Source organism: Centroberyx gerrardi, chromosome 20 (genome assembly GCF_048128805.1).
Source record: "Centroberyx gerrardi isolate f3 chromosome 20, fCenGer3.hap1.cur.20231027, whole genome shotgun sequence".
NCBI lineage: Eukaryota > Metazoa > Chordata > Actinopteri > Beryciformes > Berycidae > Centroberyx > Centroberyx gerrardi.
The window spans coordinates 14,071,736-14,097,553 of record NC_136016.1 but is presented as its reverse complement, the minus strand read 5'-3'; the positions used below and the strand labels follow the sequence as shown (position 1 = coordinate 14,097,553).

The 25,818-nt window shown below is 42.7% G+C and overlaps 1 protein-coding gene across 2 annotated transcripts; it reads right to left on the bottom strand.

Annotated features, from left to right (window-relative positions):
- Positions 1-451: 451 nt before the first annotated feature.
- Positions 452-25,227, bottom strand: aclyb (ATP citrate lyase b). Of its 2 annotated transcripts, XM_071920319.2 has the most exons (29): positions 25,098-25,227; positions 20,663-20,844; positions 19,862-19,984; positions 18,824-18,886; positions 18,190-18,380; positions 16,976-17,055; positions 15,967-16,097; positions 15,307-15,425; positions 14,385-14,521; positions 13,990-14,051; positions 12,979-13,096; positions 12,235-12,389; positions 10,151-10,244; positions 9,059-9,088; positions 7,121-7,262; positions 6,365-6,533; positions 6,161-6,265; positions 5,834-6,030; positions 5,212-5,293; positions 4,926-5,036; positions 4,701-4,828; positions 4,515-4,608; positions 4,125-4,279; positions 3,655-3,805; positions 3,190-3,333; positions 2,940-3,053; positions 2,557-2,639; positions 1,931-2,007; positions 452-1,603 (listed from the first exon to the last, which is right to left on the bottom strand). In XM_071920319.2, the coding sequence occupies exons 2-29, from the start codon at positions 20,819-20,821 to the stop codon at positions 1,509-1,511; spliced, it is 3,309 nt and encodes a 1,102-aa protein (XP_071776420.1). In that variant the 5' UTR covers positions 20,822-20,844; positions 25,098-25,227; the 3' UTR covers positions 452-1,508. The 2 variants fall into 2 exon arrangements, with proteins under 2 accessions (XP_071776420.1, XP_071776421.1); XM_071920320.2 differs by lacking the exon at positions 9,059-9,088.
- Between the last annotated feature and the right edge of the window lie 591 nt (positions 25,228-25,818).

Sequence of the window (25,818 nt, the reverse complement as noted above, 5' to 3'; positions counted from 1 at the left end):
ACATTGTGAATGATTTCTATCCATGGAGAGGCTGGTCATATTTCCTCACTCAGATATTCCTGGGTAACAGAAGTAACATCAATGTTTATTTTGAGCATTATTCATTTAAACTCAATTCCAAAGCAGTTTTCCCCTGCATACAACCAGTTTCAGAGGCTGGATTAACCCTTAACCTAGACCAGGAAGATCGTCCCAATGAAGTTCTTGATTTAAGGCAATGTTTTTGTCAAATTTGAACTGACCCTTCATCACCATTGTAAAAAGGGTGGCAGGTTTGAGATGCTGCAAGCTCTGTAGAAACTCAGCTTTGATGTTAGCTGAAAGGGGATGACTGCTGGTAACTCACTGGAGCATCAAGCCAGCACCTCCTATCACAGATATTTCACTGAATTAAGTCAGATCACACTTAACCCACAATAGAGATTTACACAAAATACTACTACAGCCAAAATGAAAAGTAAAACAAGAAGATCTTTATTATACTACTATATAACAGCATATATTAAAAAACGAAAACAAAGCATTTATTTCACAGTTAAATAAAACAGCAAAACAAAGATAGCAGGCCGTACAGTGGGCAGTTACAAAGCATCTTGAGGTGATATCAAGTCTTAACAGAAAAACAATTCTTTTACAGGGCCAGACGTCCATAGTACCTGCAATACCTTATTCCCCAAATAAAGCAAACTGCCTTCATGGTCCCTCGCCAAAAGATGCCTCACTGGACCATCTGTGACTCTGTTTAACAAGGACAATAACTAATTCCTAAAAATTACTTTGGTTTATCTTGTGCTGATCACAGATCAGAGATCTCTTTCTCAGTGGGAGTGTAATTTATTTGGAGAAGGAAGCTTACAGACTAAAATTAGCTCTAGTGTTTATACTAAGGTGCAATAGACAGTCACCCAGAAAGCATACCCAAGCACACTTCCTAAGGCCTAAAACAGGGCAAATGCTGATAAAATACTAAACCACTGGTTAATTTGCAAGTATAGTAATAATAAAAATAAGACAAGTTACAGTATTGCGGAGCTTGAACGAGCTAAAATCACTGCCATCAGCAACTATTAGCGTACTGCAGGTCAACTAATCAGCCTCCATAATGCAGGGGTCATGATAAAAATGTGCTGTGAATTCTGCCCTCGTACCAACTGCGTGAAACAGGTTTGTGTGCATTTTCCCAAGTACCAATCAACTTTGTGCTGCTGCAGTAGCTGCAGTTTGCATTGGTTTGGCTCTTCAAAACTGAATAAGTTACATCTCAACCCATTTAAATAGTTTGTCAAAAATCTAAATCTAAAAACATGGTTCCCCTTTTTTCCATAAAAACTAGTGCTCCCCTTCTACCCAGATACCTCGGTCAAACAATATTTCCACTTTCCAGTATCCTGCCCAGTTTTCTCAAGGCAGCAGTTGTCATGAGTAGGGATTAAGTGAGTCGATGAAATGCTGCCTGCCTGATTTGGGCAATCACATCCGGAGGTGCGTCCCACTGCGTGATGTCATGATTACATGGACATATGTTCAGGAAGCACATAGGAGATGTCATCCCAGGGGTGGCGGTACAAACCCTGCTTCAGCCTCTTCTGGTCCAGGTAGTGGCCTGAAACAGGACAGACACAAGTTAGATGTCTTGCTCTATTACTCCTCCAGATATGACTCATTGATGCTCCATCTTCCCTAGTACTGTGTCCTCTTTTAAATCACTCTTAAAAACTCACTTTTTTAAGATTGCTTTTAATGAATTTGATTGTTTTTAATTACTTATGATGACTGTCTTATGCTTCTGTTGTGTTAAAATTTTTATTATTACTATTTTTTTTTCTCTCTAGCTGTACAGATTTTATATATATTTTGAAAAGTGCTCTATAAATAAAGTTATCATCATCATCATCATCATCATCATCATCATCATCATCATGGGACTCACCAATAAAGCCCATACTCCGGCCAAGGACAAAGATCCCATTCAGCGCACCGATCTCCACAAACTCATCTGCTTCATCTCTGGAACATCAACAACAACAACAACAACAATCAGCATTCAGCCAAACACATGTGAGAAACAATACTAGATAGCAAACTATCAACTCAGGATGCACCGATACAGATATCAAAGTCAGTGAACATTAACTTTGCAAATTCTTAATGAAGAACACAGAAGAAGCTCTTGTAATTAATGTCCTCAGATAAACTAGCAATACACTGACATATATTGTGCTAATCCAAAGTCAGTTCTCTAGCAATGTGTAGTATAGACAGTTGTCTGGTTTACTGCCATAAAAACCTAAACAAATAAAACAATAAAAACAAATTGAAAATGTAAAGCTATTAAAACATTCTAAACTAATGGTCCCAGCCATATTCACTAAAAGTAATGGATCAGATTAGTGCTCGGTATTGGCCAATACTTTGTAAGCACTCTAAATTTGTATTGGTGAAAAAGTGGCATCGGTGCATCCCACTAACAGCAGTTGCCGGTACAAAATCCTCTATTACTTAACATGGTCCCTTGCGCCTCACCAGTCTCTCCCAGGCTGAGTTTAATGTTCTTACCGTGTGAAGCCACCACACGTTCTGAGCAGGTCCACAAAGGCAACTCCAATAAAGCCGTCTACGTTCAGGATCAGATTGGGTTTCTGAAAATAACGAAGAGGAAACATTTTGTCTGCATTCCAGAGAAAGATCATTAAGCCTCCCAACCTTCCTTAATGTTTTGCACTGGCATTGTTTGAGTTCAAATATATGTGGTCATGCTTCACCGTTTTTTGTTGTTGTTGTTTTTGCATGGGCAGCCTCAGGGCCAAAGTCTTCATTTCATATGCTTCGCTCCACTCTTACCAGTCATGTTTGGCCACATGATGGGCCATCGCTGAGTTGGATAATAGAACGGACCAATTGTGAAAAAGGGTTGAAGTGGGAGTTGACAAAGCAAGTACCTTGGAGGTGGTGATCTTCTCTACGTCCAAGGCATAGTCCAGCAGCTGCGTGGCTGGGAAATGCTGCTTAACAAAGTCCTTCAGAATCTGCACCCGCATGTCTGGGTTGTTGATCTGAAAAAAGACACAGCATATAAACCCATACTATATAGCTGAGGAACAAAACCGCATTTTTGTGTCTTGTTTTGATCAACTAATTTAAGTAATAAGCTCTTCAGTTAGGTGGTGTGAAAGGCTAAGTACTGCTCACCGATTTGACCCTGTGCCCAATGCCCATGATCAGCTTGCCATCCTTCTTCATCTTGTTGACAAACTCCATGGGCAGCATACCGCTGTCAAATGCCTTGCTGAACTGCTTGGCTGCTGCATCCAAAGCTCCTCCAAAACGGTCTCCCTGGAGTACAAGAAAGAGATTCATCATGTTACAGAACAGAAACCATTTGGGGGGTCCCGTTAACAAACATGTGTGGCCTCAGTGGGAATTTAAATAGAGGAGAGCAGGGGGGTTGACATGCAACAGGCCAGATTTGAACCCAGGACGTTGTGGGTACATGGTATGCACCATAGCCAACTGAGCCACCAGGATGCCCTGAAGTTTCGTTAATACTCTTATCTTTGCTGTTGAATGATTGGAGATGATGACAAAATGATACTGTGTGTGTGTGTGTGTGTGTGTGTGTGTGTGTGAGCGTATGTGTCTGAGAGCAGTACTGACGATGGTGAGCAGGCCAGAGGTGAGGCTGGAGATGAGGTCCTTGCCGGCGCGGGCGCAGACGATGGTGTTGTGGGCACCAGAGACGGCCGGCCCGTGGTCAGCGGTCACCATGAGGCACATCTCAATGAACTGGCAGGCATAACGTGGCAACCTGGACAGGAGCACAGCAAAGCTTAAGCACTATCTCTTGGTTGTGGCTAGTCACTCTGCCGCACCTTTCTCAACTGACAAATTTAGTTACAAAATACACACGTTATCAAATAGGCTGGGGGGGGGGGAAGAGCCAACAAGGTGTCCATCTAAATGTGGACACAGCAATAGGGGCTTAGTTCACTCATTTGGTCTTCAGACTTCATTACCATCTTACAAAAAGATGACGAGCCAGACTTCCTTCTCCCAATCATCAATATGTCTCTAGTCCCCACACCAACCTGCTCCATATTACAGATATCTCTAGTCCTCATCCCTACCTGCGTTGGAACCACAGCAGGCCCAGCACCCCTCCTAGACCCATCTCCTCCTTAAAGACCTCAGTGATGGGCATGCCGGCGTAGATGAGCTCCTGGCCTCGCTCGTCACAGATGCTCGTCATGAAGGAGGCCGGCTTACGGATCAGGCCCAACTCCTGGGGAACACAGGAAGAGTAAAGCAAATATTAGCAGGAAAGAACAGCAAAATGTACATCCCACCTGTTTGTACAGTGTGATGAACATTCAGCTAAATCTGGGAAAAACAATGTAGGATTTCAGGAACTGTTACTATAGACTAAATAACTGATTCCTTCTGCTCTGCTCTGACTAAGATAGACACTGTTAAAAAAAAATACAAAAACTATTTCTAGATAACTCAAGGTGTCTTACCCTGGCCCAAGAGTAATCCATAGGCACTGTTGGGGGAGGCACCTCCTGAGCAGGAACGATGGTACCACTGGCCACCAGCTCATCATAAACGGTCCTGTTTCACCACAGATGCACAATGTCAGTACAAAACGCTCCAAATTATTCACCAACCATCCCTGTGGTACGACCGTATGTCGACCTTCTCACCTGATGACATCCCCCAGCTCATCGAAGCTCTTGGGCACATAGGCTCCGGCGTCCCTCAGGGCCTGGTTCTTGGCCACCGCTGTCTCTGAAGCCTGGTTGGCGCAGGCACCAGCATGGCCAAACTGAACCTAAAGATAGCAGCATCACATATGTTAAACTCAAAAAGTAAGAATTCTAAGATTATTACAACTTAAAATTCAAAGCCAGCTCCTTCAGCCAACAGACCTCTGAAGAGAACATGGTGGCGCAGGTTCCTATACACCAGCACACTACAGGTTTGGTAATCCTGCCCTCTCTGATGCCCTGGCAGATCTTGTACTCCTCTGTGCCGCCAATCTGGGGAGTCAGAGGGAAAGAAATAGTCAAAATAGGAAACGTTTATTGCCCACAAGAGTACAGTTTCCCCCTCATAGGATTAAATTCACTAAATACATATGGCACAAGTAATCTGTTCCACGAAATAAAACCTGTTCCACTCTGAAAATGTAAATAATCAAGGAGCTGCTCCCACCTCTCCCAGCATGACGATCATCTTCACCCCTGGAGTGTCCTGGTAACGGAGGACGTGGTCCATAAAGGTGGAGCCTGGATACCTGGGCAGAGAGGACCGCAACAGAAAGGCTTAGAAAGGAATCACATTAGACAGCATGCCTGGTAATACTTTCTTCTGATGAACAAGCTCAGCTCAGACAGCAATACATTTCTGTGTGACAGGGAAAAATAATCAAATCCTACATCCAACAGCTTTACTACAGGCTTCAACAGATCAACAAATACAACAGATTCAACAGATACAACAAATCATTTTCAGAATCTTAACGGCCAAATTGTCTAAGGATATGCTCAAACTAAGATGCATGTTGCAGCATCAATTCAGAGAAAAGCAAAGCTAGAGTGAAATGGTGCCCTATAAAATAGTTACAATGCCTAAATATTTAAGTGCCATTTATGATTGTGGATCAGTTTGGAGAGTTTCTTTGTTTTTTCCTCTTTCATAACTGGAAAAGCATATTTCCATATTTTCCAGAACACTTGGGGACTCTAGTCTTTACGCCATTGTTTCCCTGTGAGCTCATTCTACACATAAACTCTCCTGTGTGATGCAGCCTGTTGAGCCCGCCTACAGCCATTACCTGTCTCCTCCGATGGCCACGCCCTCATAGACGCCGTCAGTGGTGCGGGAGATGATGTTGTTCAGCTCGTTGGACATGCCCCCGGAGCGCGACACGTACGCCACGCTGCCGGGCCGGTACAGCTTGGAGGCCAGGATGTTGTCCAGCATGCCGCCGGTGTTGCCGATCTTAAAACAGCCCGGCTTGATGCCACCAACCTGGGTCCCAGAATTTAACAAACGTCAACTTAACTTCTGTGCTTGGCATCTCCATTGACAAGTACATTCACAGCCTAGTATCGACTCATTTTCCAATAGACATGTCTGGCCTGTGTGTAAGGCTGCGTACCGTGGCGGGACCAATGATAGTGACGCCTTTCTCATCAGCCATCTTAATCATCTTCCTGGTCTGGGCTTCAGGGATTCCTTCAGCGATGATGGCAATGGTGTGGATCTGGAGACACAATTAGATGAGTCAGGACCAATCAGAATTCATTCTCTAACTGAATCTCAGATGTTTATGCAATAAATAAATATTTTATGTGTCGTCTACCTGTGGGTACTGCATGGTCTCCATGGTGCTGTCGAAGGCGGAGCGCAGCGAGGCAAAGCTGATCAGCACGTCCACCTCGGGGTGCTTCTTCATGGCGTCGGCCATGTTCTTGTAGACTGGCAGCAGGATCTCCTTGTGGCCCCAGTAGAACTTCTGCTTGTGATCCCCACTAGGCAACACAGACACACAGTGATTTCTTGGACACTAAAGTAACTAGTTTCAACAGCAGAATAGGGCACTGGTGTTTTGCATTAAGCAATATTTTACTTTAGTAGCAAATTGCTCCTGAAAGTCTATGGAGGTTTGACTGTTGCAGTGACAGTCAACCTCAAATTTGCAGATCTGGAGATCCGTGACCACTATTCAGTATTCAGTTTTCCGCCCTCCAGTGTTCAATACCAGCAATTGCAACAAAGTAAAATTATAACGTGAAAGGTTTGAGTTGGATAAAAGAAACAATATTACCACAATTAACTTTTTCTCTTCAGATATGTTGAGACTTGGTTTTCATACTATAAAGTAACAAAGTGGGACTGACTACGGGTCCCCAGAGCAGCCAAATTTGGTGGTTGAACATTCAAGAACTCCTATATAAGTGAACTCAAAGATGATGTTGTTCTACCAAAGTGAAACATGACTAATTGAAATGTTGTAGCAGAAACCAACAGTGTAGTGATGTAGTTTTGTAATCAGTGTAGTATTATATTTTATTTAGACCCAGTTCTGGCAAACTTGCTGAGATCTTGGGGAACCTACGTGAAGGGGTAGACCATGGCTGCCACCGAAGGCTCGTCCCGTGAGCACACGTAGTCGAAGTCCAGCATGCCTTGCACGGCGCGCGTCTGCATGCCCCAGACGATGGTCTTGGTGTGTCTGCTGAACAGCGTGGTGGCTTTGGCTGTGGGACAGAGGAGACAGAGAGAGAGAGAGAGGAGAGGAAGAGAGGGAAGGAGAAGGAGAAAACACAGATAAGAGAGGGCGTCTTGCTCAGCAACACAGCAGGAACAAGGGCGGTAACAAGCAGAGTGCACACACAGCTCTCAGGGCGGATATAGGGCACACTGTTAATTCAGTAGGATCACAAAGGGGTCTCACAATGTTAGAATTAGAAATTGCACCAGTGGTGGTGGTGGTGGTAGGGTGATGGGAGAACTGGGATGGGGGGCACATTTTGGCATGCTACCTACAACTGCACTTCATTCTGCACAAGTCCTGTGCTACTGACCAATTGGATTACCTCTGTTTAATAGACAACTTCCAGCAACCACTTATGTCTACAAGACTGACGTGTAGTTCCAATTTGGAGGAGCAAGCAATCTATACAGTCTGTTATCATTCACTATGAAATAAGTTAGGTTTGCAGCTGCATCAAAGGATCCTTTTGTTTCCTATGCCGAAACTGTCATCCAATTTGACTTACAACATGACATCAGTGTTGTGAAGCTATAAGCTAGTAGAATTACTGTAAGCAAAAAATCATTCCCCTGGAGGAAAGAAGCTAGCTTGAACCACAAAGGCATGTGGCTGAATTTCAATAATGCCTTTACTTGCACAGGGTTTCAAATCGGAACCCATTTAGCAAAAAGCCTTCTGTGTGTAGTTGCTGTGTGCTCTTACTCTTCAGCCCTCCCATCTCCAAGCAACACCCCCATCACACTGTGGCAACAATACCACCTAAGCTTGTCTAAAAAAAAAAAAGACAGAAAACCCTGAGAAGCTTTCATCGCCCAGCTAATCACCCCTGAAAATGTCATTGTTTAATGAATACATTTCAAAGCAACAAGTTCCAGATACCACAGCGACCCACAACACAGAGCAGAACTGCTCAAGCCTCAAACATTGTAATATGTAAGTGCAACAACACACACCAGCAGAAATTAGCAGTTTTCAAGACAAAAGCTTGCGTCAGTTGATTTGTGCTATTGACCTACTGCTTGTGTGTGCACCTTGTACATACATTCTTTAACTAAAACTTAGCAGAACACTTAAAATGTAGGAGTGTAAAGAGTGACACGAGTTCTGTTTGAATGCAGAATGTCAAGTTAATGTATAATGTGGTTTGAAGTATTTGCTGTATGGTTAACCAGCGTCTAACCACGCATTTGTTCCATTCCTCCAAGTCTCTCCTCCCCTCTTTTCCTGGCACACTCACTGCCTTCTTGTTGTATTTGATCCACAGAAGTTGTGGACTGAGACAGAAACAGTCCAGAACCATTACTCCCTCTACAACAGTTCAGTCAGTTGCTCAGGGGCAAGGCTGAGGGCTGTAGAGTGAGGAGGAGTGTTCTGGTATAAAACTGATCTTTAAGGGAAACCACAGAAACTGAACTGGTAGAAAGGTTCCTTCCAGCTGTGGCGGGTCATGGTCATCTCTTTAGGTAAAACTCTGTTGTCAAAGAAATGAATGCCAAGGCTCATTTTCATGACAACACTATTAAACCTCATGGCATCCATCTTAAGATGTACCAGACAAATGACCATTCAACAGATGTCAATTTGAATGGGAATGCTTGTTCTATCAATTCAAATTCAGTGATGGAAACAAAGCCCTATAAGGTGAGCCAGTCACCATGAGAATGCCGAGAGGAGGGAGAGGCTGAGGAGAAACGGATCACAGACAGAGAAGGGATGGTAAAGTGAGGAGGAGAGAGGGAGGAGAAGGCAGCAGGACAGGTTTTTCACAACCTTCCCTACCTCCACTGCAGCCTGAAGAGGCTTGTGCTTCTGTGACCCCACAGGACGGAAACACAAATATGACAAAATGAGCACAAAAACAAAAGAGAACAAAACAATGAGTACATCTTGATTGTAATCATTTGACAGGCTTCAATGCATTCTGTCAACTGTGTTCTATCTCTTAAACAGTCTTCATTAAATACATCACAGCAGAGGAAAGAGCATGCAAAGCTCAGCTGCTACATAGCATGCCATAGCTGTGTCAACAGCCGTTGTAAAAAGCAAACTGAAATTGTCCTCAAAATCACAATCAAAATGTCACCTCCACATAGCCAACATTTGAACTATTGTCTTCTAATTCTACAACCACATCCTAAACAGCAATACACAACTGTAAGCCTAAAGATGACAAATCTGCTCTAAAAAGCGCTACTTGATTAACAGTTACTTGTCACCAATTTGAGTCTCAGCATTAGAGAACTGATGATTGATCCTTAATTTGTGGATTATCTACAATGCTGGCAGTCTTTAATTAGGCTTATGATGACTGACAATGTGAGCTGAAGATAGAAAATCGTTTTATTGAAGAGAATGTAATGTACCCATTGGAACGAAGAATCAGTAGGAGGCACTGAGGTGATGCAGAAATGCAGGTGTCAAAACCACACACAGACACGCTCCTCTCTACTAAGATTAGGGGGGTCGGGGGCAAGAAGAAAGGGGACAAACCAATGTAGAGTGTGGGCTGCAGAGCTAGGTGCGGGCATGGCACACCCACCACTTACCTTTCCAATCCCCTGTGACCACATTCTTCAGGGGCCACAGTATAGAGTGAAGAGAGTCTTAGAGAGACAAGCGTGAAAAAGATGGAGGGTGAGGGGACCGAGTGCACGGCCAAACAAGTGGAGGAGGGAGAAATAGAAAGAAAATTAAAAACGCAGAATAGCAGTGACGGCAATGGGGGAGGAGGGAGAGAGGGGGAGAAATACAGAAAGCAAGGACAAGAGGAATAAAGAAGCAGACAGCAAAGGAGAAGTGTATGAGTAAGTTAATGCATGGAGTTTGGCTGATAAGAAGCAGTGGAGAGGCGAGGCCCGGTGTGTTAGTTACCTGCTGGAAGACCTGCTTTAGACTTTTTGGCTGGAGTGGCATCATTAGCTGCCTTATGTTCAGAGAACGAGGCCGTCCTTGTGGTAGCTGGAGTCTGGTACAGAGAAGAGAGAAATACAAGCTTTTTGCATTATTCATAGCCCAGCAGAAGGAGAGAGAGAGAGAGTGGTAGAGAGATGTGGTAAACAATCCCGTGGCTGGGAAATAGCCATCAAGTGGTGAAAGGAGTATTCCAAAATGTGTGCAGTTGTGTAAAAACTCGACTCCATTGACAATACATTGGCCATGTGTTGGACTTCAACTGGCTAGATGCAGGCACAATAGTTAGAGTCATTGATTATGAGGTTTTGCAGCTACAACCTTTATCAAGATATAAGGTTTCATATTTCCAATATTAAATATCTCAAGGGGGATTGAGTAAATAAAAAGAGCCAAACAGTTTGAAAACCCTGAAAAGCCTGTATTGCTACAAACATTTCATAACACACTGGATAGGTGTCACTGACAAACAGATGGTGACAAGAGTGCTGCTGGGAGTGACAGCAAGGCAAACTGATACCCCCTTTCCACCAACTGGAACCTAGTGCTGGTGCTGGGCTGGTGCTGGTGCCGGTTCGCAGTTGGTTCAACTTGCGAACCTTCTAAGAACCGGTTTGCTTTTCCACGGGCTAGAGCTGGCTAGAGAGCCACGTCATTACGTCACTGTATACGTCTCGCTTTCCCAGCAACACTAGCGGCAACTTCAAGCACAACAACCAAAATGGCGGACTACGTCTCCTTGCAAGTGTTGCTCCTGGCTTTGCGAGCCTTCATTGGCTTCATTGGTCACGATAATCCCGCCCCCAGCCCCTGACGTAAGCGGTTCTTTATTCTAGACCAGCAAAGTGTCGGTGCCACTCTGGAACCAGTTTTCCTGGCCGAGAGCCGGTTCTTTGGCTGTCGAAACGCAAAGAACTGGTTCAAGATTAGGCACCGGCTCCGAACCGGCCCTCGAACTGCCTTGGTCGAAAAGGGGTATGAGAGGGAACACAGCCTCCAGTTTAAAAACAAAAGACTGCACTTACTATGTTTTGAGCGTTTACATGCTCCAAGTATATTAAAGCTTTAAGGGAGGAATAGGAGTGCTGTGCTGGCACCAGTTTGTCTAGTTGTGATATTTAATTAAAAATTTTAACTTAACATTTTTTCCACTTTTAGCATGCATGCTCCCTGTATCAGTTCATTAACAGTCAACCACCCATCTAACCTGGCAGTTTATGCATTTGTGGGGAAACATTATCCAAAATACCATAATCCCCTAGCATGTATGAGCAATGCATGGATCATTTTGTGTGTCCTTTTTCTTCAGTAATTCTGGTTGCAATTAATGATAATGTAAGGGAAAAACACCACTGGGGAGTGCAGGTGAGCTATTGCTGGAGGCTGGATGTTTATTGACTCTGGTGCAAAAATGTAAATGGTCCACCAAAGTTAAATAATGCTGAAGTTTACACAGCCTTTAGGTCTTTATGAATAAGGCAATAGGTCCACTAAAGTTAAATAATGCTGAAGTTTACACAGCCTTTAGGTCTTTATGAATAAGGCAATAGTGTCCAAAGAAAACACAACCTTAACTGACATCTATTTGAAATGGAGGACCATGGCTAATGAATTAGAGGCCTCAGTCCAAACATGGACAACATAAAAAGGAAAAATGGCATAATATTATACAATAAACTAGCTGCAAAGTCAGAGCCTTCCACAGCTGAAACAGTGTGTGAGTTTGAACATTCGTACATAACTGAATTATATCACAAGAAGATAGGGAATGCACTTCAGTATGCAATGCTTTTGCAAAATGTAAACAGAAATTGGAGACATTTGTGGCATCTTCAGTGTTGGCTTGTTTTGCTGAGAAATAATTCTGTTTTCATGAACTCTCCAATGGAATCACAACAGAAGTAATATCTTCTGTACCCTCCCCATTTCACAAACGAAAATGCCATGCATGTCTCCAGTGATAAGACATCCCAAGTGTGTTTAAAAGTGTACAGGTGACTTGTTGGCTGTCCTATTATTTCAACATGTCATTGTATTGAAAATACCATAGCATTGTTGCTGGCGTTGAGGAGGAAGTTGGCGGTATGAGCGTCCATGGGAGGCTGGTTGGGGATTGGCCGGTGGCCCAGGGCCATGCCCACGATGGCCGTCATATGGGTCTCTGTACCAAATACATGGATGGGGATGCCTGTGGTCTTCCCTGCAGAAAGAAATACACCCAGGAGTTGGACAAATGGCTCAATTTAAAAACATCCCCTGCCAATTTATATTCCCTTCACCCCCCAAAGAATGGAGGTAGCATAGACACATCAAATCTTCAATTATTGTCATTCAAACACTACAAACACTTGTGCATGTATTCCAAAACAAACATTCTGCATTCTGCATTCTAATTAGCTGTCAAAATGTATATTTTGTATATTTCTGTAACTCCACACATTTCAATAACACCCGCTCAGATGACCAGAGAGTACAGATTTCTGGTGTTTTTTAAAAAGAGGGCTCCCCTGTTAGTAAGACTATTCATATGGTGGGGAATGTTTCATCACCTAAACTGTCAGTAGTCAACTACTCTGTCAATCATGCTACTACAAAAACTTTTGGAAACTGAAGGCTCACGTGGAATACCAACAATGTGTAGTCAAACAAATAATCTATACTCTGTCACTTTGGAGATTCTTCTGCTATCCAAAGTGACTTCAAAGGCATATTACATAACATAAACACCATCTCATTCCCCTGTTCTGTGACTGAGCCTGCCCTTTGACCCTCAGCCTAGCATTACTCACCCACTTCCCCCATCACCCTCAGGCCCTCCTGGTAGTTGGGGCCTCCGCGCCGAACAAAGATGGTGACCTCGTGCTCCTTCAGAGGACCCTGGTAGTCTTTGATGGCCCTGACAATGCCCTGAGGAGAGAGACAAGCAGGTCAGCTATGTGCAGTAGAGGGAAGGGCTCCTTTGAATAAACATGTGTGTAGGTATATGAGGCCAGGTGGGCGTGGCTCAGTGACCCAGGGAATACCTGTGTCATTTTAATTAACACTGTCGAATATTTCCATGTCATGAGGCAAGATGCAAAATCTCAATCTCCCATGCTTCAACAAAACAAGAAAAGTGCTGTATATTGTCACACTCTGTGTGCAGTGACCAACTTTTCCACTGGGTGCACCAGCACATAATTCAGTAGCAGCAACATATTGGTCTGCAGACTGCTTTATTCACAGTTATTAATATGTTGTCTATTGTCTGTCAGTTATTTTCTGCTTTGGCCTGTATAAACAATACATTGCTTTACTACAATTTTAACTCTAGTTAGCAAATACTAGCTTTTGTGTGTGATCTGGCCAAATTGCATTCATACAGTTTACAAAAAGCTTGATTACCTACTGAGAGAGACCAATGTGTTTTAGCAGTGAGACAGCAGTTCTTAAATCAGGTATAGAGGGCGTGCCTGCGTCCACAAGGAATGGAGCTCTAGCAGCTCTGCTATTCAAAAACAGACTATCCTCAATCACAAAGACAAGACTATATTCTTTAATAGCTTTTGAAAGCACAAAACACAGCTTTTGAATATGTTTTCCTTAGGTGAAATTATTAATTCATTAATTAGTAATTTCACAGACTTAGTCACACTCTGGGGCCCTGTGACAACATTTATAGTGGTATTAGGAAGAGTTAGTAAGTAATATCATTAGCAGGTGGGTTATTAGTGTAGGATTTCATCTTACTGAAATGACTTTGCATTTTACTTTACAAACAATGTCTCAGATAAAATAAGTGTTGGTACAGTATATCTCACCTTGAATGTGGCCGCTACATTGGTGAAGTTGGCAATACTTCCTCCAATGATCAGCACTTTCCCTGTAGAGAAGTTGGCATGTTGAGAATAAGTCCGTGGCTGTAACTTGACACCCCAGTAACATAGTTTGGTGACAGCCATGAAGTCTACTGCTGGCAACATACACAGAGTGAACAGTGGCCTTGTGAAATACTCAAGGAGAACAAGCAATTAAAGGATTGTAGGCCACATGGCAGAGGTGTGAGCCAACACCTATTGCCACGTTTAAAGCAATATCACCCAAGTCTGTAAGAAATATACATTCTAAATTATTTAACCAGTATAATCAAAACTGTCAAGACTGGCAGTCCATGATTGTGAAAGCCTCTGGAGAAGTGCGTTGTGGCCATACTCACCTTGGTGGTGCTTCTCACGGGTCATGAGGGACAGGATGGTTTTTGCGTAGTCGTAGGTCTGCTGTTCGCTGGGCGCTCCGGAGTACTCGCCATAGTTGGCCAGCTCATCCACCCCACCCAGGTCACAGATGGTGTCGCTGCAGCAGAGGGGAGACGGACATTCAAGTACTGTGTCCTGATATTTTTAAATACTTGAACTGAATCTTAAAAAAATAGCTTAGTAGGCAAGTTTTTCCTCCAACTTGACATAATGTTACACCATTTTCCAGGTTTGGTTGACGTTACAAAAATACTAATAACATGCATATCAGGCACACACCCGTGTTTGGCCTTGAATAAATAGAGTTCAAACTGTCGCAGCATAACGATACTTTCCCCCTACATACTTGCATGCTATGTTAATGTTAAGATTGTAAGCACAAACAAAATTAGGGCAGTTGAGGTCACGCCACAGGGTGTTGAATGCACCGATGGTTTTTACTAGACTAGTGGAGCAGGTTATGCTCACACAGCCACAAGCAATGCAAGGCACAGTACCAAAAACAACTGGAGTTCTACAAAAACATATGCACATATGCAAATCATCCATGTCTATCCTAAACAGAGAGGTCAGGCCAAAATCACCTCTGAACACCTCTGTAGACATTTTGTGAAGTATAAACCATATATGATTTCATTTCAAGTTTTGCGCTAAAAGACTGTAAACTGCATTAAAGAGTGTGTATCTGGATTTGACCGTTGTTAAATATCTTTGGATCAAGGGAACCAGCGTAGAGGAGGATGCCTCACAGATAAATGCATCTCAGTGCTGCAAGTGGTGAAGAAGGTTAAACAGCCCCTCAAAGCACTTTAAATAAATAGCCCCAGGTAGCTAATAAAAAGCCCTGCCCTTCCTCATCATCGATAGGCATCTGGTTCCTACCTGTAGACCACTGAGGCCCCTCCTCCGGCCACCATGGTCCAGATCCTGCCGCGAGGGTTCAGCAGGGTCAGCTTCAGACTGGCACCACTCTTGGCATCCAGGTCAGCTATGTAGGCCTCCTACAGTGGACACACCACAGGAGTGGTTATACATTCGGGTCCATGCACGAGGCAGAGAATGGAAGCACAGACCAAGATTGAAGCTACTTGTGCACCAAAGTTGCTGAATGAGGCGAATGTATTAAGCTTTGGGTGCTAGTAGAAAGCTACTGGCAAAAATGATGGACAAGCCTCACCTTATTATTCTACATTGTGAAGAACATGACTGGGATAAATCTAGTTATGAATTTCTAGCAAATCAACTTTTGACATACATTTCAATATTTTTATGTGTTGTTCCTTCCAATTCCCAATAAATCAAACCACAAGATTACTAGGTATGCAGGGGCATGGTGTCAACACATTAATCTGTTAAGTCAAAGTCCAGGAGAAACAATCAAACAAAAAAAGTTATTCCACCAAAAACATCCTACTCATACATCTTCCATAATTAAAAATGTTTAACCAGTGAAAAAGCCTCATTCATGTCAACAGCCACTACAATCCCAATGGAATTCAATTTGCCCCCCAGAAATACTGTTGCACCGTCCTTCCACCTCACCTCCGGATAGGCTTCTCTGCCAAAGGGCGGGGGGAAGTCCACATCACCCCATTTGGCCTTGCAGATGTAATCTGCTGTGGCATCAATCTTGGCTGCCATGTCAAGGATGTACACTCCATCCTGGGTGACCACTGGTAAGAGGAAAAAAGTCATGTTATTCACTCAGCATTTACAAAACATCTTTATATAACACTCTTAAATGCACATAAATCTCATTTAGCCAAAACAACCAGCCTGTCAAATAAGGTTAAGATAAATAATAAAAAAATGTTGACACTTTCAATCGCTCCAAGCTTTTCCCTAAACTAAATTTCCCCTCAGTTCCAGGTTGGTATAGTTTGGTGATATGGTAATTATTAGTAGCTTGGTAATATATTGGTAACATGTGTAATGTAATAATTGTGAAGGCACAGTTCAGCAGCCTGAGTGACATAACTGGCAGGTGGTAAACAAAGCATGTCATCATCTCTGAATGTGCCCATCCCATACTTGTTTAATTACCCTCTGGCCATCAGTTCAGCCTCGCTACTGGCAAGAAAAACAGGTAGAGGAACTAAACGCTGGCCGAGGGAGGATGATGATTGTTGTCACTCATGATGTCAACACTATTGGTGGGGATGGTAGTGCTGGTTGTGATGATGATGACAATGATTTGTCTTATGCTGCTTGCCTGAAACTGCATGGACAACTTGAACTGCTACAAACTGTTGTATCTCTTCTGTTTTTGTTTTGATACTTGCTATGAAACAAATTAGCTATTGGGACATTTAAATTGAAAACTGAACTAGCCATTACTATCTTCTTAGGGGTTAGGGTTACTTTGTGATGTTCAGTCTCTCTCTGGGCTGAGTAATTTGTGTGGTGATGAATGTTTTCCTTAAATAAAGATGTGGAAGTTGTTCAAAAAATGTCAGTACTGTTCCCTACTTTCAGAATTGCTTAGTAACACTCGATTCTTGCTTTTGGGAGTTCTGAAAGTTAGAACTCCTCTACGATATTAGCTACATACCTAGTGGGTTGATCTCTAGGTAGGTGAAGTAGAGGTCCTCGTACAGGTTGAAGAGGCCCACTATAAAACTGGCCAGGACTCTTTAAAGGAGACAAGATCATCAGATTAAAATGAGTATACAAAACCAAGACAGCATTTACTTTGTGTTAGGGGAGAGGGGTCAGTGACAGCATGCCTTAATGGAATACTACTAAAAAAAATGGAGTGAGAGAACACTATTCCTCACCATCTATAAACCATGAAATGTAAATAATGACATCTCTTGTTGGCAAACAATTCTGCCTCATGCTATCCAACAGCCTTAGTGTCAGCCAGTGTGGCTACCAAGGCAGCAGTGTCAAAGTCCCCACTGCCAGGTGACCAGGACTGACACTGCCACTTGTAATAGGCAGTGCATATTATATTATATTATGTTACAAATCACCACAGATGTCACACTGAATCACACTTTGCTTGTAAAGGAGAACAGAGTAAATACAAAGGAAAGATAGAAGGCCTGAGAGAGGCCAGCATGCTCTCTACACTGGAGATAGACACAGCATGTGGAGGAGGAAAAGAACAGACTAAAACAAACTGCACAAGGTCACTCTGTTGGCAAAGCCAAGAAGGACACAGGCGCAATACTGGAGAGAGAGGGGCAAAAACTCCACAAAACAACAGCGAACCGCAGCCTCATTGCTTCACTTGCAGAGAGGAACAGTATTCACAGCAAGAAAGCGGAGCAGTGCATAAACTTGTCCAGTTGCAATTTGCCTTTTCATGCTGTATCATTTCCAGTCCACATGACGCTGAGAGTGGGAGTGTTAAGCTAACAATACTATGGCTAACCATGCAGCACCCACAGGTAGACACATCACAGTAACAAAGTAGAGATGCACCAATACCAGCTTTTCACTGCCAATGCCAATTCAAAGTATTAGAGTACCATCTGAAACAATCCATTTATTTTATTGACCTAATGCACATAAGACCATTACGTTGGGTTCACTGGACAAAAATGACTGAGATGTAACCAATTTTTTTCATTAGAGACACACAGCATCCTTCTGTGCCTTATGCTAAGTAGTATCAGTGCATCCTTACTTTCAACCATCTAAGTTTGTGTTTAAAACCACTGCTGTAGCATGTTTGAATCATCAAAGCAGAGATGCATAAAATATTCTTTAAAGAAAAAAACATAACAATAAAAACAGGAGGTTAAGATGTGTCCCTACTCTTTCTTGTCCTCAGGGACATGTGTGAGGAGCTGCTCTGTGACTTGGCCCTCGCTCAGCTTGTCGTCCACGGCAACCATCAGCCTCTGGGCCTTGGCGTCCACGTCGCCCACCTCCACGCCGCCCTCATGGTGGAAAAGCACGTGGTCGCCCTCACGCGTGGCATAGATGCACACATAGAACTCCTCCTCCTGGGTGGACAGGCCAGTGGAGAGTTAGGGCAAGGATGCACACAGTTTGGGTTCAACTCATTTTCAAACTTTTAGTTCAAAATGTAATTAACTTAAATACATTTGCCAAAAGGAGAGCACGCATTCTCACTTGTGTTTTGAATATTTGCATTTTGAAGAACACCTTTTTCCTAAACCGACTCTCATACAGCTAGAAGTTTGCATACAGATACATGGGTGCCAAGCAAGTCACACGTAAACACCATTCACACTCAGAACACACTTAATTACTGCGCAATTATGTGAAATAAATATACCAAGTAGACATGTGCACACTGGCATAAACATAAAACACACAGGATCACTTTTAGCACAATGAATTGCTTGCATGCTGGCTTTCAAACGTGAGTCCCAGGTTAGGCAGGATGTGGACTGAGGACACATAACAGGCTGGGACACATTACCTGTGTATGTGGAACGAATGGCTCAATGAGGAAGTTCTTCAGCACACCCTTTGCTTTTGCCACCTGTCAAGACACCTGTCAGTTTCATTTCACAAACCACAAGCAACCACAAGTCTAACCTAATTATGGACTTGATAGGTAACTACTGCCAAGTGCAGAAATGAATGGCTCTGCAGAAAATATTTTTTTAGTGCAAACAGGAAAGAACACATTGCTTTATTGGAAGATTTAGAGGACAGGACTGTGAGAGGTAAAAATAAAAAAGCTGAGTAACAACCAATGGAAAAGCTGGCTGGTGCAAAAATTCACTAGTAGTTTGCTTAAAGACGGGAAGTATGGCGACTGCTTGTAGAAAGACTAGTAGAGCAGGGTTGTTTTGATGGCGGACCAGAATAGACCCCCCCCCACCCACCCACCCACCCCCCTCTACTGGCATCACATAACCTCTGACCTGGCAGATCTAAACATAAGCCCATGTCCTCTGGTGCTGGACACAACATGCCACCACATATAGCAGGTCCATATTGTGGGACTAATGGACAGAGAATGGTGGCTTACATGCTTTTCATGTAATAGCACATGGTACTCATGTGATTACTACATGTGTCAGAGCAGTCAGACCGCTAGGCTGCATTGTAATATTCAGTCATAACTTATTTAGCCAGAGAACCACAGTGAGATCATGGCTCCCATTTATAGGCAGGCCTCCGGCCCTGTGTACAATTGCAAAAATTATCCAAGAAAGAACGACATCAAAGTTCAAGAACCAAATCAATAATATGTCCAAAAAACAGACATTAGAGGTAAGGATAAATGAACACCAAAGGATCAACATGCAGTTTGTGCACTGGTACACTGGTAGAGTAAGTACTGGACATTTTCCTGGGCACAGGCTGAGTTGATTAAATCATGTGATTTCGATGGGGGACTTTGGTACAGGATAGCTAGTCATTCAGAACAGACTGACCATTCTCTGTCTGGGTAACAAGAGAGCTAAATGAGCAGAAAGAAAGACAGACAGATGACCAGTCAACTCACAGTGGTCTCTCTCATGAGGCGGGGTCTGAGCCAGTCCTGGACGCCCTGCAGGTCCAGGTTGATGCCCACCAGCCCCAGCTTCCCACGCCGCTTGATCAGCTGGTCTGGCTTCACCGCCAGCCGCTACAGGAGGAGCGAGGGAAGGACAGATGAGAGACAGATAACGAGCCAAAAGCCACAGGTTTGCAAGTGCTTTGAGACTAGTGATGCATCGATACTGGTGTAGCATATCAAACTGATACCAGGCTAAATAAGGTAATGGTGTCACAGAATTACTAGGGAATACTAAAATCACTACCAAGTCCACCTGCACAGGTATTCATTTCTGAAATTCTAATAGGAGGTGCTTAGCCTATATGTCTTCATGAGAAACTTGTTACACTTGATGTGATGCATATATCTTTGTTTATCTGTATCGGATCCAAAAATCATGAAAACGTGTCAAACATTAATTGCAACATGACAGCCTTCAACCTAATCAAGATTTGTAGCTTGGTTTCAGACTTGTGTGTTTAATCTAAACTCACTATTATGATAAGATTAGAAAAGAGTCTGAACTGAAGGCTGATGCTGGCACAAACCTGAAAAAGTCAGGCTTTTGTTAGACATGAGTGAGACAAGTAACCTACGCTTTCTGCACAATGACATTTTCAGCCAAGTCAACCTTTTGACACAGGTTTCAGTGACATCCGCAATTAGCTTCAGGATTTCAACAGCATCCCCCTCCAAAGCCGGCAGAGGAAACTAAATCCCAGCCAAGGCAGGTCAGTGGAAAGCTGTTATGGTTGTAGTGAGCCTCACCTCAGTGAGCAGCCACGGGTGCTCCTGTGTGAGGCGGTCCCAGTCCGTCTCAGAAGTGACGTTGGCATAGCGGAAGCGGTTCTGCACGGCCGCTGTGGTGCAGATGTACTTGTAGAGGAACTCCTTCCCTGTCTGCTCCGAGATGGCTTTCGCCGACATGGCAGCGCTGGCTGGCACAGGACCTTTGAAGAGAGAGGACACGGACAATTAATTTCACACAAGAACAGCATCATCATAGCTATGATAACAGATAAATCAGACAAAAATATAAGTCCCCAGACAGTGTTCTAGATGCACTTTAGATTAACTGGGAGCTATGAGCCAAGCGAATATAAATCCAGAGTTACTACCATGTAATGTGACTGCTTGGTATTAAGATAAGGAAAACACATAAAAAAAATAAAAAAAAACATATGACAATAAAATGTAATACTGTGTACAAAGATTAGACCTTTTATTAAATGTTTTTTCTATACAAAATACAAGCAGAACCTTGTTTAATGTCTTGTCCAATGAATGCATCTGGTGGTAAATGTTTGCATAGTGTGTCAAGTGAAGCAGATGTGCGGGGAACATTATTTTAGGGATGTGATCAGGAACAGAAAAAAAAAGAGCAATATCCCAATAAAATAAAAGATTAATGGGAGTTGTGTGGCCCCCCAAATATCTGAAAAAAATACAATCCCATCCCTGTCATTTATACATGCTATGTGGGACACAAGGTAAATAAAAGTGATTCTGATTAAATGAGATATGCATACTTAGTCAGAAAAAAAGGGGGCAGTGGAGCTCAGAAGGCTATCCCTAGTTAGATACAGTCCAACAGTAATGCTACACCAAGTTAGGCCAAAACTAATGAATGTTTCACTGCCAAGGACACTGTGGGCTGTACTGTGAGAACTGCAGTAGATAATATAACCAGATAAAAGATTTTTTTTTTTTTTAAAAGAAGCCGTTATCATAGCTTTATTGAATTCAAGCTAAGTAGCCATGGCAGCATTCTGCTACCTCGTCAGCAACCCTTATCAGATTGTAGTTATGGGATTCCTGCAATGATAAATCCTTCGCTATGAACTGTAAACTGTAACTGAAATAATTGTAAAAGTGTTCGCTATCAGCTGGATTGCACATAATGTAAACAACATACTCCTCGCAGTGACAGGCATTAGAACCTGGAGCTGTTGTAAATCACCCAGCTCAACCACAGTAGGAATAGTATCCTCTAAAGGTTTGACGAAATCGTACATTTGCCAACTTTTCACAGTGCCAGTCCATTTACTTTGTTAGTGTACTGTTGAGGAAGAAATGGAAAAGTACCTATGCTAAACAACATTCCTATATGCTCACTTAATATGCAAACTTTGACCCATATTTATACCTTACGTGCCTAAAACTCAAGAATACTGAATCTGCTTCACCATTATAAGATTAAACTCTAAAAGTAACATCTTGTGTGTTTCTCATAGAACTGTGAGCTTGGAATGTGCAAACGCCCAAATCCCGTAGATAACACTGATCAAGTGGCCTTGACAAAATAATAACTTCTAGAAGAAGGTGCTCACCTCTTATTATGCATCTGATTAAAGTTCTAGAACAATAATTATCATTGGTTGTTCAGTCTTGTTCATATGACCTTATACTTTTTGAGCAATAGCTTTATTATATTCTCTCTGTATTAATATAATCATGAATATTCAACACTATAAAAATCATCCAGATTTTGAGTTCCTTGACTCCCAACCTGCAGATTGAATAAACCTCAAAATGCCTCTCTCTCATCCTGAGTTTTCTTCCACAGTACATATATGCCTTCATCCATCTAAAATAACCATCGCTCTGTTTATTAATGAAGCTGGCCACTGGAAAAAACAAATATTAAATAGGAATATCACTCACTTTAAAAAAACATGTTTATGACCAACGGTAGTCCAATCGGTATTTGTCCCAAATCTAGAAACCTGAGAGCCTGACTGAAAATGCATCCTTGCCTACAGAAAAACATCCTGGGTACTGTCACAGTCAGCTTTATCACTACAGTCTTTATGGAGCTGTACACTGTTGTAACATCTCACTGAAGGTATGACAAACTGCCATTTCATGCTTAGATGTAGCAAATAGTGGTAAACACTAAAATAAACTGTCCTTTGGGGCATAGGAATACCATTTCAAAGCTGAAATTGAGGGGGAAATCACTTATAAAAACAGTCTAAACATCCAATCCCCTGGCTCCAACTCAAATCAGACATTTACAGTGTGTACACGACACATAGCTATGGTCCCTTACTTCAACCAACAAACCAGTCTTTGTGCAACATGTGCAAGCCGACGCACACACAGTGAGAAATTAGACACACTATAAAACCATTAAGATAGCTGGGTCAATACAAGGTCTTCATTCAGAACATGTGCTGTCTTGCAGTAAACCTGACAGAAAGGGACCTTCTGAAAGTTGGTATAAATCAAAGTCAGATGGCAAAAGGCTTACCACTACTATTAACTCAACAGCTGAGTGGCCACCCACTGACTTCAATGGTTGATATGCTCATATGCTAAGCTCAGGACAATGGGAAAACACAGATAAAGACCAAAACACAGTTGTTTCTCTCTGACCACTGATTACTTAGCACTATTAAAATGCTAAACTTTTTGTGTGGACACCCTATTTGTTCCAGGATTTCTAGTTTATTGGAACTAGGCTGGATATGAGGAGTAAAGGTGGGGCCACTGAAAAGGGTGTAGGCCTATATAATATAGACTATGACTATGAGTTTTGTAACACTGACCCAGCCCCTCTACATTTCTAATGGCATCGACCCCAGAAGATATCAGTGTATCACTAGAACTGGGCCAAATCCAGAGGCAGCTTATTTTTAAACACCCCAAAACAAGTCAAAACGGCGGCATATGATCGGCATAAAAAAAGAGAGGAGAAACATGTTTACATTATGTCCACCCGAATACACAGTCTCACCAACAAGCTGTCAAGGCCACAATCACGAAGTGGAATCTTACAACAGTAAATGCTGATGTGTCTGAAATGGGATGTGATAAATGTGGCAAGTTGACACAAGGATGGCAGGTTGTTCTGGTGGTGTTGACATTCTGGTTGCAGACATCGCAGCATGTCGCCAGACCAGCTCAGCCAGCTCATCACTGCCATGCCTTCCCTCCCCCACACCCATGCATTGATTGGTCATGTTTTTTTAGGCCAAATATCAGCAGTTTACAGCCTTACTGAGAAGCAGGAACCTCAAATAGCTGGAAGCAATGCAAAGAATAGCCTGAACACTCAGCTGGTCCAGGAGGTGCCATTACCACTAAGCAAACAGTGATAAGTAGTGAGCCTTGATAACAGGCATCTTATCTCCCTTTCCTCTTGAATGTTGATAACATTTTATGAAGGCTTCGTTTCTCAGCTACTGGCACTAACAATTGTTTATTGGCCGCCGTTCTTGAGTTTGGGGCTAAGTGTGACACTTCAATATAGAAAGGTAGCCTGCAAGATGATTGATATCTAATCTCAGAAGGCTAGCTAGCTGCTCAGCTAGGAATTAGCTTAGCAGGCTATCCTGTCATGCTCTCGGAGGCAGATGTCACAGTATTTAGCCTGTCATAATCCACGGATCCAGTCCATTGTTTGAAGTCATCTAGCCGTGAAATGTGTGTGTCTCCTTTGAAAGCTCCTACTGACCATCTGCGGGGAAGGAAAGAGCATTTGCAGGAAACACAAGCATGGGGGATTAGCCAGCAAGGAGGCATTGCTTTAGAAACAGCTGCGGTCTGATGAACTTGACTGTACTCTAGCATCACCTCCCCAGTGCACACTAACAAGCTACATGTACTTTAGGCTAACAAGAGTAAAAACTGGTCAGACAGATACCACACCCACTTCATGCTAGACACAGACTAGAGCTTTAACTAGCTAGCCAGGCAAGTTCGATACATTTAGCTTAGCTCACGGTCGACTTCCTGGAAATGGGGAAACAGAGTTATCAGTTAGGTGTAGCTGACGACTGAGAGACAAGGGAGGATACTGGTCTAACCACAGCCTTGACCAAGAGGTGCTGTTTGGGGATGATGTAACGTTACACGTTTGTGGCTAGTGTGAGCTCTGGCTTCCTGGCCCAGGTCATACTGGGGAGTGGGCACCTAATCAAATCAAATCAATTCAGTTTTGGGGCCCGTGTTTCAGCTGCAGTGCCTGGCAGCCAAGCGACGCGATGTAGGCAACCGTTACAACATTTACATTGATAGCATGATTACAGTGAGTACAGTGCAATTTAGTCACGCAAACTTCACAGCATCTCATAAGTAACGTTACATCCGCTACAGTCCCTTGGCTGGCTAGCTAACCGTTGGTATTGTAGCCTCACACTGGAGACGCTAACTGGGAATCAGAGAGGCCGACTAGTAATCAAAACCTGAAAAACATTACCTTGTCAATGAAAGCTGCACTTCCTTGGAGTTTATGAATTGTGCCCTGGTCACACACGACAGAGCTAAACAGCCACTTCTTATACTGAGCCCACTCTTGCCAGTTGCCACCTCACTCACTTTTGTCGCACCATAATCTGGCGACCGATTACACGTCCTCTCAGCTGTTTCCATTGGTTTATACACAGTCACGTGGTCATGCCATACACGCCCACTGTCTTCATAATAAGAAGCCACCTACAAATAAAAAACTATAACGCAGTTAACAGACTATATATTTGAAATGTTATAACATTTTAAGAAACCTTACAAATGTATGCAACCCCCTTCAACACTTTATGTATTCCACAATATTGGTTATGATTAATTTTATACGAGGCTTCAATTCACTTCACAAAAAATACCCAAACGAAGTAATTAAAAAAATCAATAATCCCTAATGTAGTAAAATTTGACACAATAGTGCCATCTACTGGGAGATAAAATACTTTGATTTATAAATACTTAGATTCTTGATGCTTTGGCAATATTGTTGTTGTGACATTCATGCCAATAAAGCAAAATTTGAATTTGAAAAATACCACACATGTACAAAACGGGGTCAATCTCCAGGAGAAGCAATACTTCCAATTAACACAAGATGTATCAGGTTTCAAATTCAATTTGCTCATAGAGGAAGCTGCAACAGCTGGAGATTAGATCAAAGATATAAGAAAAAAACT

Excerpts from the sequence above, each read along its gene's own strand:
- aclyb (XM_071920319.2), bottom strand. The coding sequence starts at position 20,821 with ATGTCGGCGAAAGCCATCTCGGAGCAGACAGGGAAGGAGTTCCTCTAC. Across the intron at positions 5,294-5,833 it reads GTGGCCATCGGAGGAGACAG|GTATCCAGGCTCCACCTTTA; the intron begins GTAATGGCTGTA and ends CTCTCTGCCCAG. Across the intron at positions 4,280-4,514 it reads TGGATTACTCTTGGGCCAGG|GAGTTGGGCCTGATCCGTAA; the intron begins GTAAGACACCTT and ends TGTGTTCCCCAG.